We start from the raw sequence: 13,271 nt of genomic DNA, 5'->3' as shown, positions 1-13,271 counted from the left end.
TATAAGAGCTAGGCTATTGAGATTAGGCGTGCAGATTCCTGAGCTTCTTACGCAGCGCAAGTTTATTTCAGCAGAGTGCCACGCCCACTCTAACGCCCACAAACCGCCCAAAACTGTGGCTCCTACAGTTTTCATGCTAGAATAAAAATTTTAACTGAAATGTATTGTTCTCATCAATACCTATCGATTGACCTAAAAAAAAGTTTGCCACGCCCACTTGAACGCCCACAAACCGCCCACAAACTTCAAAAAAACGTAAACATGATCGCGGATATCTCGGAAAATATCAAAGATAGAGAAATGGGATTTCAGATTTAGATTCCGTAGGCTTGAGCGCAGCGCAAGTTTGTCACGCGAATATGCCACGCCCACTCTAACGCCCACAAACCGCCCAAGCCTGTGGCGCCCACAATTTAAACCGAAATGTATTGGTCTTGTCAATACCTATCGATTGATCCAAGAAAAACTTTCCCACGCCCGCTCTAACGCCCACAACGCTTAAATCTGTCTACCGCCGGTAGGTGGCGCATTTCAATCTCGCTCTGCTGCTTGCATATCTCCATTTCCCTTTGGTCCCTTTAGCTGAGTAACGGGTATCTGATAGTCGGGGTACTCGACTATAGCGTTCTTCCTTGTTTAAACTTGTAAACCAACTGAGCTTTCGACTTATGGGATAATACAAGTATATAGTTTTATCATAAAATTAGTTCGAAACCTCACCATTTGCCAAGCAAAGCAACTGGGTATAATCATGCAAGTGCCACAAGGAGTAAGCTCTCACATTGTCGCTCAAAAAAATACATTATCTCAACAGGACTTTATCTGTCTGGGAAATTTTATCCGGAACTTGAGAAAATGGCCCTAAATCACTATGAATCAAACAGTGTTAGATGGTTTGAAACATTCAAGTCATTCTGTAAAAATTTTTCTTGAATTGAAATTGGTTTTTAAAATCTGTACATAGCTTTATGATGGAGATTCGGAGTTTATCGGAATTTATTTTAAAATAAGCAATTCCAAGTTTTTGTAATGCAATACCAATCGGCTTATATAAAAACTTGACTGGGACTGCCGTCCCAAAAACTATGCTCTCGGAATTTTTTTGCTTTTAATCTGATCCATAACTTGTAGGTAGAACTTCATAGTGCCTACATAGTCCTTATTTGTAGAATTGAAGTCCACAACTATCAAACTGACTTGGTAGAATCCTAGGGGAAACGGCGGGAGAAGACTGGTGTCTAGATATCCATTGCGGGCTGTAAGCTGGCCCTGTAATTGAAAAAACTGTAGGGCAATCACTCAAGAAAGGCCCGGTGCTCTAGAAATACCGAAAAAGGACAGGAGTGGTTTACATTAGTGAAACGCTTAAACAACTTCCATATAATGACGCCATAAGGTATGAAGTTCCTTTTTTCAATCACCTCGCACATTTTGATTGAAACATCAACTAGGAAAGGTTTGTACTGGTTACTGTAATCCTTCATAAAAACCTGTGCTCGAATCTGAAAAATATTAGGTCTTTCACATCAGCTTCTATGAAAAATGTTAACATTGTCTTACAACTGGGTTCTGTAACGGCATAATCATGAAGCAATCCATGTTCACCACCGCCATATTCCAGTTGATCGCCTTCACGTGGCATGAGACGTTGCTAACACGCGTCTGATTGACTTGGCACTCCATCTTGGTGAGCTTATAAACCAACTGGGATTCCGTCTTAGGAAAAATAAAGGTATTTGGTTTGGTATCCTAAGCTAAGAGTTTGAAATCTTACCAATTGCCAAGCAAAGCAGCTGATCAGAAACACCAGTACCCCGAATAGCATTTTTGTAACTGACAGCAATGGGATTATAATGAATTTAGCATTAACCGATCAATAAATCGATTTATAATATGTAATTAACTGAATATCAGGTATCTATATTTAGAAATATGATAATTATTTGTTACATTAATTAATTTACCAAATGCCAATAAAGAAATCGTATTGTATATTTGAGTTTGGTTGAATCCAAGAAAAGAACGTTGGAACAAAAAATCAAGAGAGAACGCTGTAGTCGTTACCTCAGCTAAAGTGTGTGCGAGGGAGATGGAGATATGCATGCAGCCAATAGGCTGTTTACGAAATTGCACACCAAAGTTATGCTGCGCAGGAACCCCTAGAATCTGCATGCTTCATCTAGCTTATATAGTTTTCGAGATATCAGCGTTCATACGTACAGACCTAAAGATCCTGATCAACAATTTATATACTTCATATGGTCAGAAACACTTCCTACAACATGTTACATACTTTCCGACGAATCGTATATACCCTTTTACTAAATGAGTAACAGGTGTTTTTATATGTTGATGGTTCATTAATTCATTAATTGTATAGGTTAAAGATCCAGTAGACCAGATCTCCACGCATGACTAGATATGCTGGGACTCGAATAAATGAATTCCTAAATGTTTTTTTAGTTTTTTAGAAAGCCCGCCCATTAAAAGATGCTTTATTTTTGGAAATTAGAAATTACAATTTATTTCATACAATGTCTGTTGTTGATGGTTGTTTACTTGCTTTATATGTTGTTTCGAATACACAGTTACAGTTTCTAAAACCTCACCGTCGGTCACATGTATAGGTAGGATAGTGATGGGTGCATGCAACTTAAACAAATAACAATAAGAATTCGTGACACAATTGGATCGCATTACGGCTAACAATAATAAACTTCAATTATCAACCGAATTACTCAGATTCCCCCAGCCGCTTCCCGATGAGAACGCAACACGGGCGCTGCTACATTACGGTGGCGGATGTGGGGAGTGTTTGATTGATCGGATTCGATTGGCAACGTCACATATTTATATACAATTGCTAATTGTGTGCACAAGTTGTGTATATGCAGTTGTCTTTTGTGCATTTCTGTTGTGGTCGCATTCTTGTGGTGGTCGGGAGGCACGCGCAAGCGGAGCGACCCAGGCTCCGGGAAGATAGCGCCACTGCACAGGTTGAGCTCCTCCGCATTCTCAGCATCACGAATGCATCGGCGTCCAACGGGCGGTGGAATGTGCTACCTTCTCGGGTCGGGATCGTTCTGCTTGTCGGGCCTCCCTTACAAATTGATGTTGTTATTTGTCTAATGCTACTATACATGTCGATCTGATGTTGTTGTGGTTTGGTTTTGATGTTGCTGCTTATAACTTCTAATTTGTTGGGATTTTACAATTTTTTTTTGTTGGATTTTTGTAGTAGATTTCGTGTTGCTAATGCGTTTGTTGTTGTTGTTCTTGTTCTTGTTGGTATGAGTTTCATTTGCAACATTCGTCTACGCTTTTTTGGGTTCTGCTTGCACGACTTTTGTTATTGGTATTCTTGTTTGTTGGTTTATAATTTTGCTACTACAATTTCTTGTTAATATTTTATACATAATATATATTTTATATATATAATATTTTCTTTACTATACAATAACAGCGGAAAAATTGTGTGTTGTGGTTGTTGTTATTTTGCAGTATTTTGTTTTTTCTCAGTTTTTTCGCAGTACATTCATTCACTTGATTTGTATTGTTTCGTACGTTTTATAACAACTTTCTCATGTTAATATGTATAATTGTTTATGATTTCTTGTTCTTGTTTAAATATATATATATTTTGTATATATTATGTATATCAATACCGTAATTGTTTGTATTACCATCTTTTTCTTATCACAAAAAATCATAATTATATATATAATTTATTATTATTAATTTTTAATATATTATTCTTAGAATTGAACAATAATTAAAAATAAACATAGGACTTAGTTACATTTTGTATGTGTGTGTGTGTTGGTTTTTTTTTGTGTGTGTGTGTGAATGATTGCATGTAGTTGGTTTTTCGCAGTTGACGTTAAAGTATTGCCAAGCGTCCGCATCCCGCCCAGCCGTCCAGCAACAACTCTCCAGCTCCCGCCGTACTGAGCTTCCACCCCGCCCACCAATTTTAGGGGGGCGGAGTGCGCCCAAACAGCGGCAAGCGGCGGAGAGCGGTACGATGTCGCGCCGGATGACAGCGAGCGGAAGCATTGATGTTGTTGCTGCTGCTTGTTTGTTTGTTGTTGTTTTGGCCCTTTCGCTAAATTTGTTGATCTGATTTTGTTGCAGCCACGTCAGGCTCAATGCAAATGTACAAAGTTTCTTCTGACAATTGTTGTTGGTTGTTGATTTCTTTACAATTTTTTTTCTTTTTGTTTAACGAACTTTACATATACACTAAACATTATTTAATAATAATAATGGAAAAAACAAATAACAAAGAGCACACAAAATTGTGGAGCGCAAAATAATAAGTAAAAGAGAAGGATTTCTTGATATAGCAAAAATCATAATTATTACAACTTTATGAACTTAACTGCAAATTGTTTTCCTCATGTTTAAGACTGATTTTGAACGGAAAATAACTAAGCTAAACCACGCGCCAGCAAATCGAGGTGAACTGGGGAGCAACAGGTGCAAATTGGCGGCCACCAATGGGCACAGTGCATGGCGGAATCCTGCAGCCCGGCAGGACTGGTTTTGGTTGTTCTTCCTATGTACAAACGGCCCCCGCCTGGGTTGCCCCGCACACGCACTGCTCGAGTTAATGTTGCTGGTTGGAAGTTGCACATTGCATGTTGCTCGACGGTTGGTTGACACAATTTTACCTGCTCCCCTTGAAGCTGCTGCTGCTGCTGCTGATGTTGTTGCAGCAGCCTTGCTGTTTGGTGTTTGCTGATTGCTGGGCGCCGTTTGTCTATTTGTTGTTGTGTGTTTGCATTGATTGATTTATTTCGTGTACAGGTAAATGGCCACAATCAAGCCGTAGAGACCCAACACTTCGGCGAAGATGAGAATCAGGATCATGCCGACGAACAGTCTGGGCTGCTGTGCTGTGCCACGGACACCGGCGTCTCCCACGATGCCGATCGCAAAACCGGCTGCCAGGCCAGAGAAGCCCACCGCCAAACCGGCTCCCAAGTGAATGAAGCCCCTGAGGATCGGCACATGTTAATGAATTGAATCGATGGCGGGGGTGTGAGTCGATAGTTACCTGTATAGTGAGTACTTTGAGGGCTCTTCCAGCGCGCCGGCAATGAGCACAGCCACCACCAGACCGTAAATGGCAATGATACCCGCCATGACCACAGGAATGATGGATTTCATGATCAGTTCAGGACGCATCACTGACATGGCAGCAATACCGGTACCAGACTTAGCAGTGCCATAAGCAGCGCCCAGAGCTAGGGGGGAGATTCAAGGGTAGTATAATTAGTGGGTTATTCCATTAGAGTTTGCCAGTCTTCCCGATCTCGAACATATTTGTGTGGCAAGACTACAAGGCAAAGGTTATCAATATATACCAGAAATCCTTTGGGCGAAATTCGGTTGACTTTTATTGATGCTTTCTAACGTACATTTCCCAATTCTCGAATTTTAACAAAAGAGATTTCTGTGAGACTTCCAATTAGTACTACTTCAAGCATATATTTTCTTTTTGCATTAAACATGGCTTTTTTTCTTTGTTTCTCCAAATTTTGTGCTTAAATTAAACGATCCATTAAAGCTGAACTAATAAGATCGTAATATTCCAACTACCATTTCATAGCATTACATAACTCACTGTTTTGCTCAGCATTTTGGAGATGACTAACCAACTAAGATTGGCTATCAATTGCTCCAACTCTCGCCGCGGGCGTAACAGTTAGCAGTCACATGATCGCCCATAACTGACGTTGTTTGCTGAAAAAACCCCCCAAAGTCCCCACCCCCAAAAGTTTCTGCGGAGAGCAATAAAAACCTGCTTCTCTCGCAAATTCCGACATTCCGCTCCCAAATCGGCGAGTTTTATTACTAGCTCTCTCTTTCTTTCTCTCTCTCGAAAAGTCAGGCAAATATTGATAAGGCCAAGCTAAAGTTTATACAACAGGTATTATATTATATGGGCCAGGTGGATCAGATCGGTGGTGTCCATTATACACAGACAATTCGGTGGCGAGAGATTCTATGTATAATGTACACATTTTGTGTATCGATGGGGCATTAATTGAAGTACAAAACCAGTTTCAAATGACGGTCAATGGACTGTTCGTGTGTTTGTGAGAGGGCTGATAAATCGAATTAAGCTGCACGCATACCACAATCTAAACCGACACTCAATGATATGGGTGTATTCAGAGTTGACGGAGCGGGAGAGAAAATATCCCCCATGTCATGTGATTCCATGTTAATTACTAATTTTCCGCCCCAAACCAAGATATGACTGGTATTTAATTCAGAGGAACGGAATGGCTTGGAAACGCTCGGAATCTTCTTGAATAATAATTTCTATAAATTATGAGTAGCTTTGCTTTCGCTCAATGTTTGCCGTCTACGTCACTGAACAGGAAAGTGATGGGAAATGGTAATGAAAAAAACCAGAACGAACTTGAATAGACAATTTGTTATAACCACAAGAGATATCTATGCGTCTAGCACGAGCACACCGAATCTATGAGGTCGAGGCTGTCGTCACAAAAGCACGCACACATCCCGAAAAAAAAAAATCGAATTGTCCGAACACCAAGTACAGAAATAATATAGTGCGTTTGGTGGCCCGCATTGCGTGAAATGGCATTAACATGGGCTAAAATTCATTGAGGAACAATTAAGGCAAAGACGAGGGATATGGGGTATTGACTCAGCACTGTTCTTTTGCACTTTCGCCACGTGGTTCACCTTGAATGTACACATAGAAAATCAAATTACTAGGATATTATCAATTCTGAGTCAGTTGTCAAGAGTTCCAGTATAATAAGAACAAATTCCTTTGAAAACGGGGGCTGTATTAAACAATTTACTAACTAATTTACTTGAACATAAGTGGAATCTGAAAATGATTTTAAGGGTTCTCTTATCATGATATTAAGCTGATTTGTTTTCTGTGTATGCGAAAATCATGCGTGCAGCTGGCAGGTGTGCCAGTGTGTACACACCACGATTGTATCTGTGTTTCGCTTTGGCATTGACGTTTTTTCAGCTGTATTGTCGCCGCATTCAAATTCACAAATAATAACTGAAAAAGCTTGAATGGCATTGACTTGTTTTTTGCCTTTTAACTGCTCCTTCTGCTGCTGCCATGCATTTTAAATAACCCCTCACACACACCAGAACATGGCATTTATCAAGCGACAGACGGCATCGCAGACATTTCTGTGGGCGTTGAAATAAATAATAAAAAAAAGAAAATATCTGGGAATCAGGAATAACAACAACAACTGCCAGCACATTCGTAGATAATTATAAAACGGGGGAGATAGCAAGAGACTGGCAAAACACAGCATCAAGTGAAAAGAAAAGAAAGAAACCCCCCAACAAAACAAAAACAAATTGAAGGCGTCACAGTTGAGTGAGCAGAAAACAGAACGAAGAGAACAGAACATTGAGAATAGAGGCGAATTTTGGATGAACCAGGTTATAGTCAAAAGAAATGCATGACGGACCAATTAACGCTGCAGGTGTCTGTTTGTTTTTATAATCTTTCCTGCATGCGGCAAGAATTCGGACGGGAAACAGGAAGATAAGATAAGATAACCCTCAGTCTATACCCATTCTAGGCTGTACCAGCGAAACAGGGTGACCCTTGTCGAGTTCCAGTCGTTCATTGATTAAAATGCAATACAATTGAAAGACGTTCGCTCACTCACACAGCAGCATCCCAATTATTTTGTTCATGTCTGTGTGAGCTTGTGTCAAAGTCGGGGGATTTTCCAAATAATGGCTATTCGTCACGTGTGACAGAAAATTATGCGTTAGCATAACCATTTTTACATAATTTACTAGGCTACTACCATTATCCATATGTATATCTACTACTATTTCGGCTACTGCGATTGCGCAGGCAAGCGTGGGAGTGTGTGTGTGTGTGCGTGCTCGAGTATGCTGGAGCTGCTGCTGAATGTCATTGTGTGAAGGATTTTCGTGGCAACTTGGGTATTTTTAGCCCAGTGCGAGACGAGGATGTGGGCCAGCATTCCAAGTGGCGGCAAGTGCTGATAAACCGCAGCTCAAAGCAACGCCCATTGTTCTCAGTGCAGTGAGTCAGTTTATCTGCCATGGAAAGTACAAAATAACTGCAGTTGCCAGCTGAAAATGAGTAAAAGAGCGGGAGAGAACAGTAACTGGAACTCTCATTCCCCCAACCTCATGTGATCGTGAAGCGGCGTTGCCAGATCAGCGTTACTGTCACTGGTGATAAAAAGCTGAAAATTGATTTATGCTATTGACTCTAATTGCATAAGCAGTATAAAGTCAGATAACTTTGTACTCATAGAGCGATGATAATGGGCCAAGTAAACAAGGCAGGAAGCCCTCTTCTTCTTGACTATCAAAATACTGTGGCGGGGGTGGGGGGGCTCAGGCGCAAATCACAAGACAAGTTACAAGGCATGACATAAGGATTGCGTCACAAATGGGTCGAAATTAGTGGAATGCAGTGTGGGGCAGCCTAAACTTGGCTCTCATAAACGGCAGCGCGTGCTCGCTGTTCTTTCCCCATACAATGCCTCAAGTTGGTCTTGCGACACTCGCTTAGGAACTAGCTATCTTATCTTGGCCAAGTAAATTGGTAAATAAGCCACTTATCAGCAGTAACAGCGAATGAGTGGCCATGATAAGCCGCCACTGGAAAAGATCGTCAGCTAGCCATGTGATGTGGGCTAAAACTCAATTGATCATGCAGTTAACGATTTGGGCATGTGATTACCAAAGCCGAACAAAAGATCTTTCATATTGAGTCATAAATTGTCAGCTAATTGGGCTTGGAAAGAGTGCGATAAGGAAATGTTGTATATTGACATGATTTTTGTAAGGTTTCTCATTTTTTTTTCGGCATGTGACTTCCGCATAACGCGGGTCATATGCTGTCAGTTGATTGGGTTTACCAAGAGTTCGAAGCCCGGATTTATCTTCCACTATAGGGTTTCTGCTCTATTGTTTGCCCATGCTCTAACCCATAAGATGAAAAAACTTCAATATGGCAACACTCCGCAGTCTTGTGACTGTTGTGAGAAAAGGAAAGCGCGCTTCATAAACTTCACCAAAAACAGTAACTGTTCTCGCACTCATACACACGCGCTCAATGCCACCAAGTGCGAGAGTGCGCAGCGCTCGGGAGAGCGAGAGAGCGCTGTGCCCCCATGTGTGTGTGTGTGTGTATGAGTAATGCCGTTTTTAGCATGCTGAAAAGGCGAAATTTCTTTTTTTCAACTTGGCCACTGCGAAATAAGCGTAATTAAAATTGCTAATTCTACAAGTTGTAAATAAAGGGGAAAATTTTTCGAATCAAAGGCGAGTTTGCTAATCTGAAAGCAAGTTCGATTTTCTGCTGGTCACGCGCATACAAGCGAGCAATTTGCTTCCTTTGTGTGGGTTAGTCCCGTGTTCGTACACCATTTGTCTACACTTGCCGCTATTTCGCGTTACTACCACATACAAAGGCGCCCGCACACCTACAAGCTGGCTCCCCGCTCTTCCTATTCCTCCTCTTCTTCTTCTTCCACCTTTTACGCCACACAAAATGTTCGATTTTTCACGGCATGGGCATGGCATCCTTAATTCTAGTCCGGAATCCGAGTTCCGATTTAAACTTACCCGAGAAGATGATGGCGGAGGCGGCGCCCATAACTCCGAAGAAGGGGCCATAGATGGGGTTGTCGCTGCTCACTTCAGAAGACATTTTGCTTTGTTTGTTGTGTGTTTTTTAGGCTACAAATGATCGAAAAATCGAGATTTTAATTCGGTTTCGCTGATTGCACTGTAGTTTTTTTTTTCTATTTTTTTTTTTTGTTCGGCGTTTTGCACGGCTGAATGTTATGCGCGCTCGTTATATGTATGCGTTGCTTCGAGTTGAAACAAAGTATTTTTATTATATGTACAATATATGTGCTATATACGTGGGTATTTTACGCTGCTCCGCGACCAATGCTGCTGCTGCTGCGAACGAATTGCGAGTGGCCGCTCGCGGAATATACTTAAATATACTTTATAAAAGTGAGAGAGCGCCGAACGGAGCGAGTGCGAGTGGAGTGGCCAAAGACCAGAACTGGGAGAGAGTGAGCGAGAGGCACTCGTTGGTTTATCGAATTTTGCTTGTGTTCCTTGTGTGTGTGTGCAAGTCATGTGCCTGTGTGCGTAAGAGAGTGAGCGCATGACAGAACGGGCTCACATGAACGGAAAGTAAGTCCAATTGGCAATGACAACGGTCTGGAAAATTACACATGCACACACAATCACATGAAAGTTGCTGAAAACTTCGTTTTCTTCATTTTTGCAAAAGTAATTCTTAGCTTTTAGCTATAGGATCCTTTAGTCTCCGTTAAATGTTCGCCCTGCGCGCAAAACGCACACCCACAAGCGAGTTCTCATTGCCATTGGCTGCGAGTGGCCTGCCTGTGTGTGTGTGTGTGTGTATGTCGTGGCAGAAAATATTGTACAATTTTTTTTTTCGCTGATTAAACTCTGTTTTAATTGAAGTTGTCGCAGCAGCATGATTTATCGCAGGCCAAAACTTTTCCGCAGGGCTTGCCTCACATGACCGCCTATCTTTTGACTTTGCTTTTTCACTCACGTGATTAGAAATCTAATTAAAAGCAATTCGCTGCTCTGTGGCTGGCCTCTTCGGGTTGCTGCTGCTGGCTTGCTGCTTAAAAGCGCGGATCGGATACTGAACGCCAACGAGTTTTCTAGCTTTGCTTTTATAAACTTTAGTCACGGGGGCGGATTGGTGCGATATTTGGACCAGCGTTGCCACACAGATAGAGTCAAAACGAACTAAGACTGTTCGCACTACAAGAAAATACCAACAAAAATACCGCTTTCATACTCATCGTTAAAAAGGAAGCGCGCAATAAAATGATAAACCCGCCTGTATTATAAAAAATAACCATTCATACATATATAATTGAACTTTTCTCTTTCATCGGAACCAGATCTTTTTACGTGAAATTGACTGGTTCATGTTTTTAATTATAAATGCAATATAAAAACACTTCCACCGGCATCTTTTCGTACTTTTGTGCTTTGTATTTTCAATGAATCTTTTCAAGCTTAGGCCTAGTAATCCACCTAACAAAAAGTCGTCCAAAACCAAAAATTGTATATGAAAAAGCGTCACAAAAATGTTGACTTTTTTTTATGTGAAGTTTTTGGTTTCTGGACGACTTTGTTGGGTTGAATACAAGGCCCTAACAAGTAACCAAAAATTATACAATGTAGATCGTTTTAGCACACAGGAACTACTTTTCATTGCAAATTTTAAGTGAATCCATTTATTAACTATTGGGTGGGCAAGAAAGTCATGTCGTTTTTTTTAGTAATCGTTTTTAATCTAATTTATTTACGACTAATCGAGCACCAGGGTCACACTTTTTAGTATCGTTTTAAAGCTTATAGCCTAGTACTCACATCGACGAAAACCGCGAGCTAACCATAGGAGTGAGCGAGAGGCAAACAGGCGGCTAAAGGTTTTCGTCGGGTCTGTTTTTCAGCGCGGTACTCAGATGAGCTAAGGAAATACCAAAAAAAATACCAGATTTCGCGAGTGAATTTTCGATGAACGCCGTTAGCCGCGGCCCAAAGAATAAGAAATTTAATCTTTGGCGGTGTTCGTGCAGAAGCGGTGGGGAATTTAAAAATTAAAAATGGAAGAAAAACACCCAAAACGGCTAAAGGTCAGTGCAGATGAAAAAGGACGGCTAATTCAAGGTGTTGTCCATTGTTGTGGGACTTGACCGACAGGAAGCAATACCACAACGGGGCAAATCCGCTGAATAGTTGAAGCGCTGGAGGGGATCCACTAGAGAATCCCAGTGGGAAGGAACATGGAACATCGCTCGATCTCCGACGAGCTCTCCATTGAGGACTCCTCCTTCACCAGCTACTTGGCAGCTGGTGATGGAGCGGAGATAGAGGATGCGCCGGCTTCTATAGGGAGGAGGAAATAAGGTCGCCCGCAAAGGGACAGCTGGAGGAGCCATTACCAGCCATTATTGGCCAGCTCGGAGCTGGACTACAGATGGCGCGGGAAAGATGGCGAAGCATCCGTGGGACGAGAAGGAAGCCTTAAGCTTCTAATTTTCATAAATTAAAACATTCGTTGACAATTTCATTTATTTTTATTTTAATTTCTTTGTGCACCAGCAGACTCTTCTTTTTTAAATTGCTCCAATTGATTTGTTTTCCGTTTGTCAACAAACCCAGCTGCTTGACAGTAAGACCATGCCACATGTATGGCGGGTGAACTTTGAAAACTTCGGTCACACTAAAAAGAATAAGATTTTTCGCCTAGTGAAACCCTTAGCCGATCTGAGTACTAGGCTTATTGTCTTAGGTACTATCGACGAAAATTTGGTAATTATTCGATAACATTTGTGGAAGCTATAGCAAATTAAACATGGAGGACCAAAGTGAGCATTTTCGGCATATTTTGCTTTTTTACTTCCGAAAAGGAAAAAAAGCGGTCGAAGCTCGCGAAAAATTGTGCGAAGTGTATGGTAAAGATGCCATGAGTGATCGCCAATGTCAGCGCTGGTTTGCCAAATTCAGGCTTGGAGATTTTGGAGTTAAAGACGCCCCACGTTCTGGTCGACCATCGGCCGTTTTTGACGAACAAATTCAGGCTTTGCTGGATGAAAACCGGCGCTATTCAACGCGGGAGATGTCAGAGAAGCTCAGTGTGTCGCATACAACGGTTGAAAACCATTTGAAGAAACTTGGCTACGTAAGCAAGCTCGATGTTTGGGTTCCGCATAACTTAAAGGAAATTCACCTAACTAAGCGTATCAACATCTGCTATTCTCTGCTGCAACGGATTAAAAACGATCCTTTTTTGAAGCGGATCATTACTGGCGACGAAAAGTGGGTTGTTTACAATAATGTCCAACGAAAAAGATCATGGAGCAAGAAAGATGAGCCAGCCCAAGCCACATCAAAGGCCGATATCCATCAGAGGAAAGTTATGCTGTCTGTTTGGTGGAATTGGAAGGGTGTAGTGCACTTTGAGCTGCTGGGACGGAATGAAACCATCAATTCAGATGTGTACTGTCGCCAGCTATCCAATTTGGCGGAAAAAATTAAAGAAAAGGAGCCGGCACTAGCTAATCGCAAGGGTATAGTCTTTCACCATGACAACGCTAGGCCCCACACATCTTTGGTCACTCGGCAAAAATTAACGGAGCTGAATTGGGAAGTGCTACCACATCCACCTTATAGTCCGGACTTAGCACCTT

The 13,271-nt window shown here is 41.5% G+C and overlaps 2 protein-coding genes across 4 annotated transcripts; both read right to left on the bottom strand.

Moving 5' to 3' along the window:
- Nucleotides 1-1,083: 1,083 nt before the first annotated feature.
- On the bottom strand, nucleotides 1,084-1,825 carry LOC119549560. Its single transcript, XM_037857710.1, has 4 exons — nucleotides 1,775-1,825; nucleotides 1,561-1,716; nucleotides 1,329-1,502; nucleotides 1,084-1,269 (listed from the first exon to the last, which is right to left on the bottom strand). Exons 1-4 carry the CDS (start codon nucleotides 1,823-1,825, stop codon nucleotides 1,084-1,086), a joined length of 567 nt encoding a protein of 188 aa, XP_037713638.1.
- A 1,683-nt stretch (nucleotides 1,826-3,508) lies between these two features.
- LOC119549208 (V-type proton ATPase 16 kDa proteolipid subunit) lies at nucleotides 3,509-10,763 on the bottom strand. 3 transcript variants are annotated; one of them, XM_037857054.1, is made up of 4 exons: nucleotides 10,613-10,763; nucleotides 9,637-9,750; nucleotides 5,060-5,249; nucleotides 3,509-4,999 (listed from the first exon to the last, which is right to left on the bottom strand). In XM_037857054.1, exons 2-4 carry the CDS (start codon nucleotides 9,719-9,721, stop codon nucleotides 4,795-4,797), a joined length of 480 nt encoding a protein of 159 aa, XP_037712982.1. In that variant the 5' UTR covers nucleotides 9,722-9,750; nucleotides 10,613-10,763; the 3' UTR covers nucleotides 3,509-4,794. The 3 variants fall into 3 exon arrangements, with proteins under 3 accessions (XP_037712982.1, XP_037712984.1, XP_037712983.1); XM_037857056.1 differs by lacking the exon at nucleotides 10,613-10,763 and adding an exon at nucleotides 9,939-10,067; XM_037857055.1 differs by lacking the exon at nucleotides 10,613-10,763 and having other exon boundaries at nucleotides 9,637-9,876.
- Between the last annotated feature and the right edge of the window lie 2,508 nt (nucleotides 10,764-13,271).

The sequence above is a fragment of the Drosophila subpulchrella genome, chromosome 2R (assembly GCF_014743375.2).
Source record: "Drosophila subpulchrella strain 33 F10 #4 breed RU33 chromosome 2R, RU_Dsub_v1.1 Primary Assembly, whole genome shotgun sequence".
Classification (NCBI taxonomy): Eukaryota; Metazoa; Arthropoda; class Insecta; order Diptera; family Drosophilidae; genus Drosophila; species Drosophila subpulchrella.
This window is presented reverse-complemented; position numbering and strand designations above follow the sequence as displayed.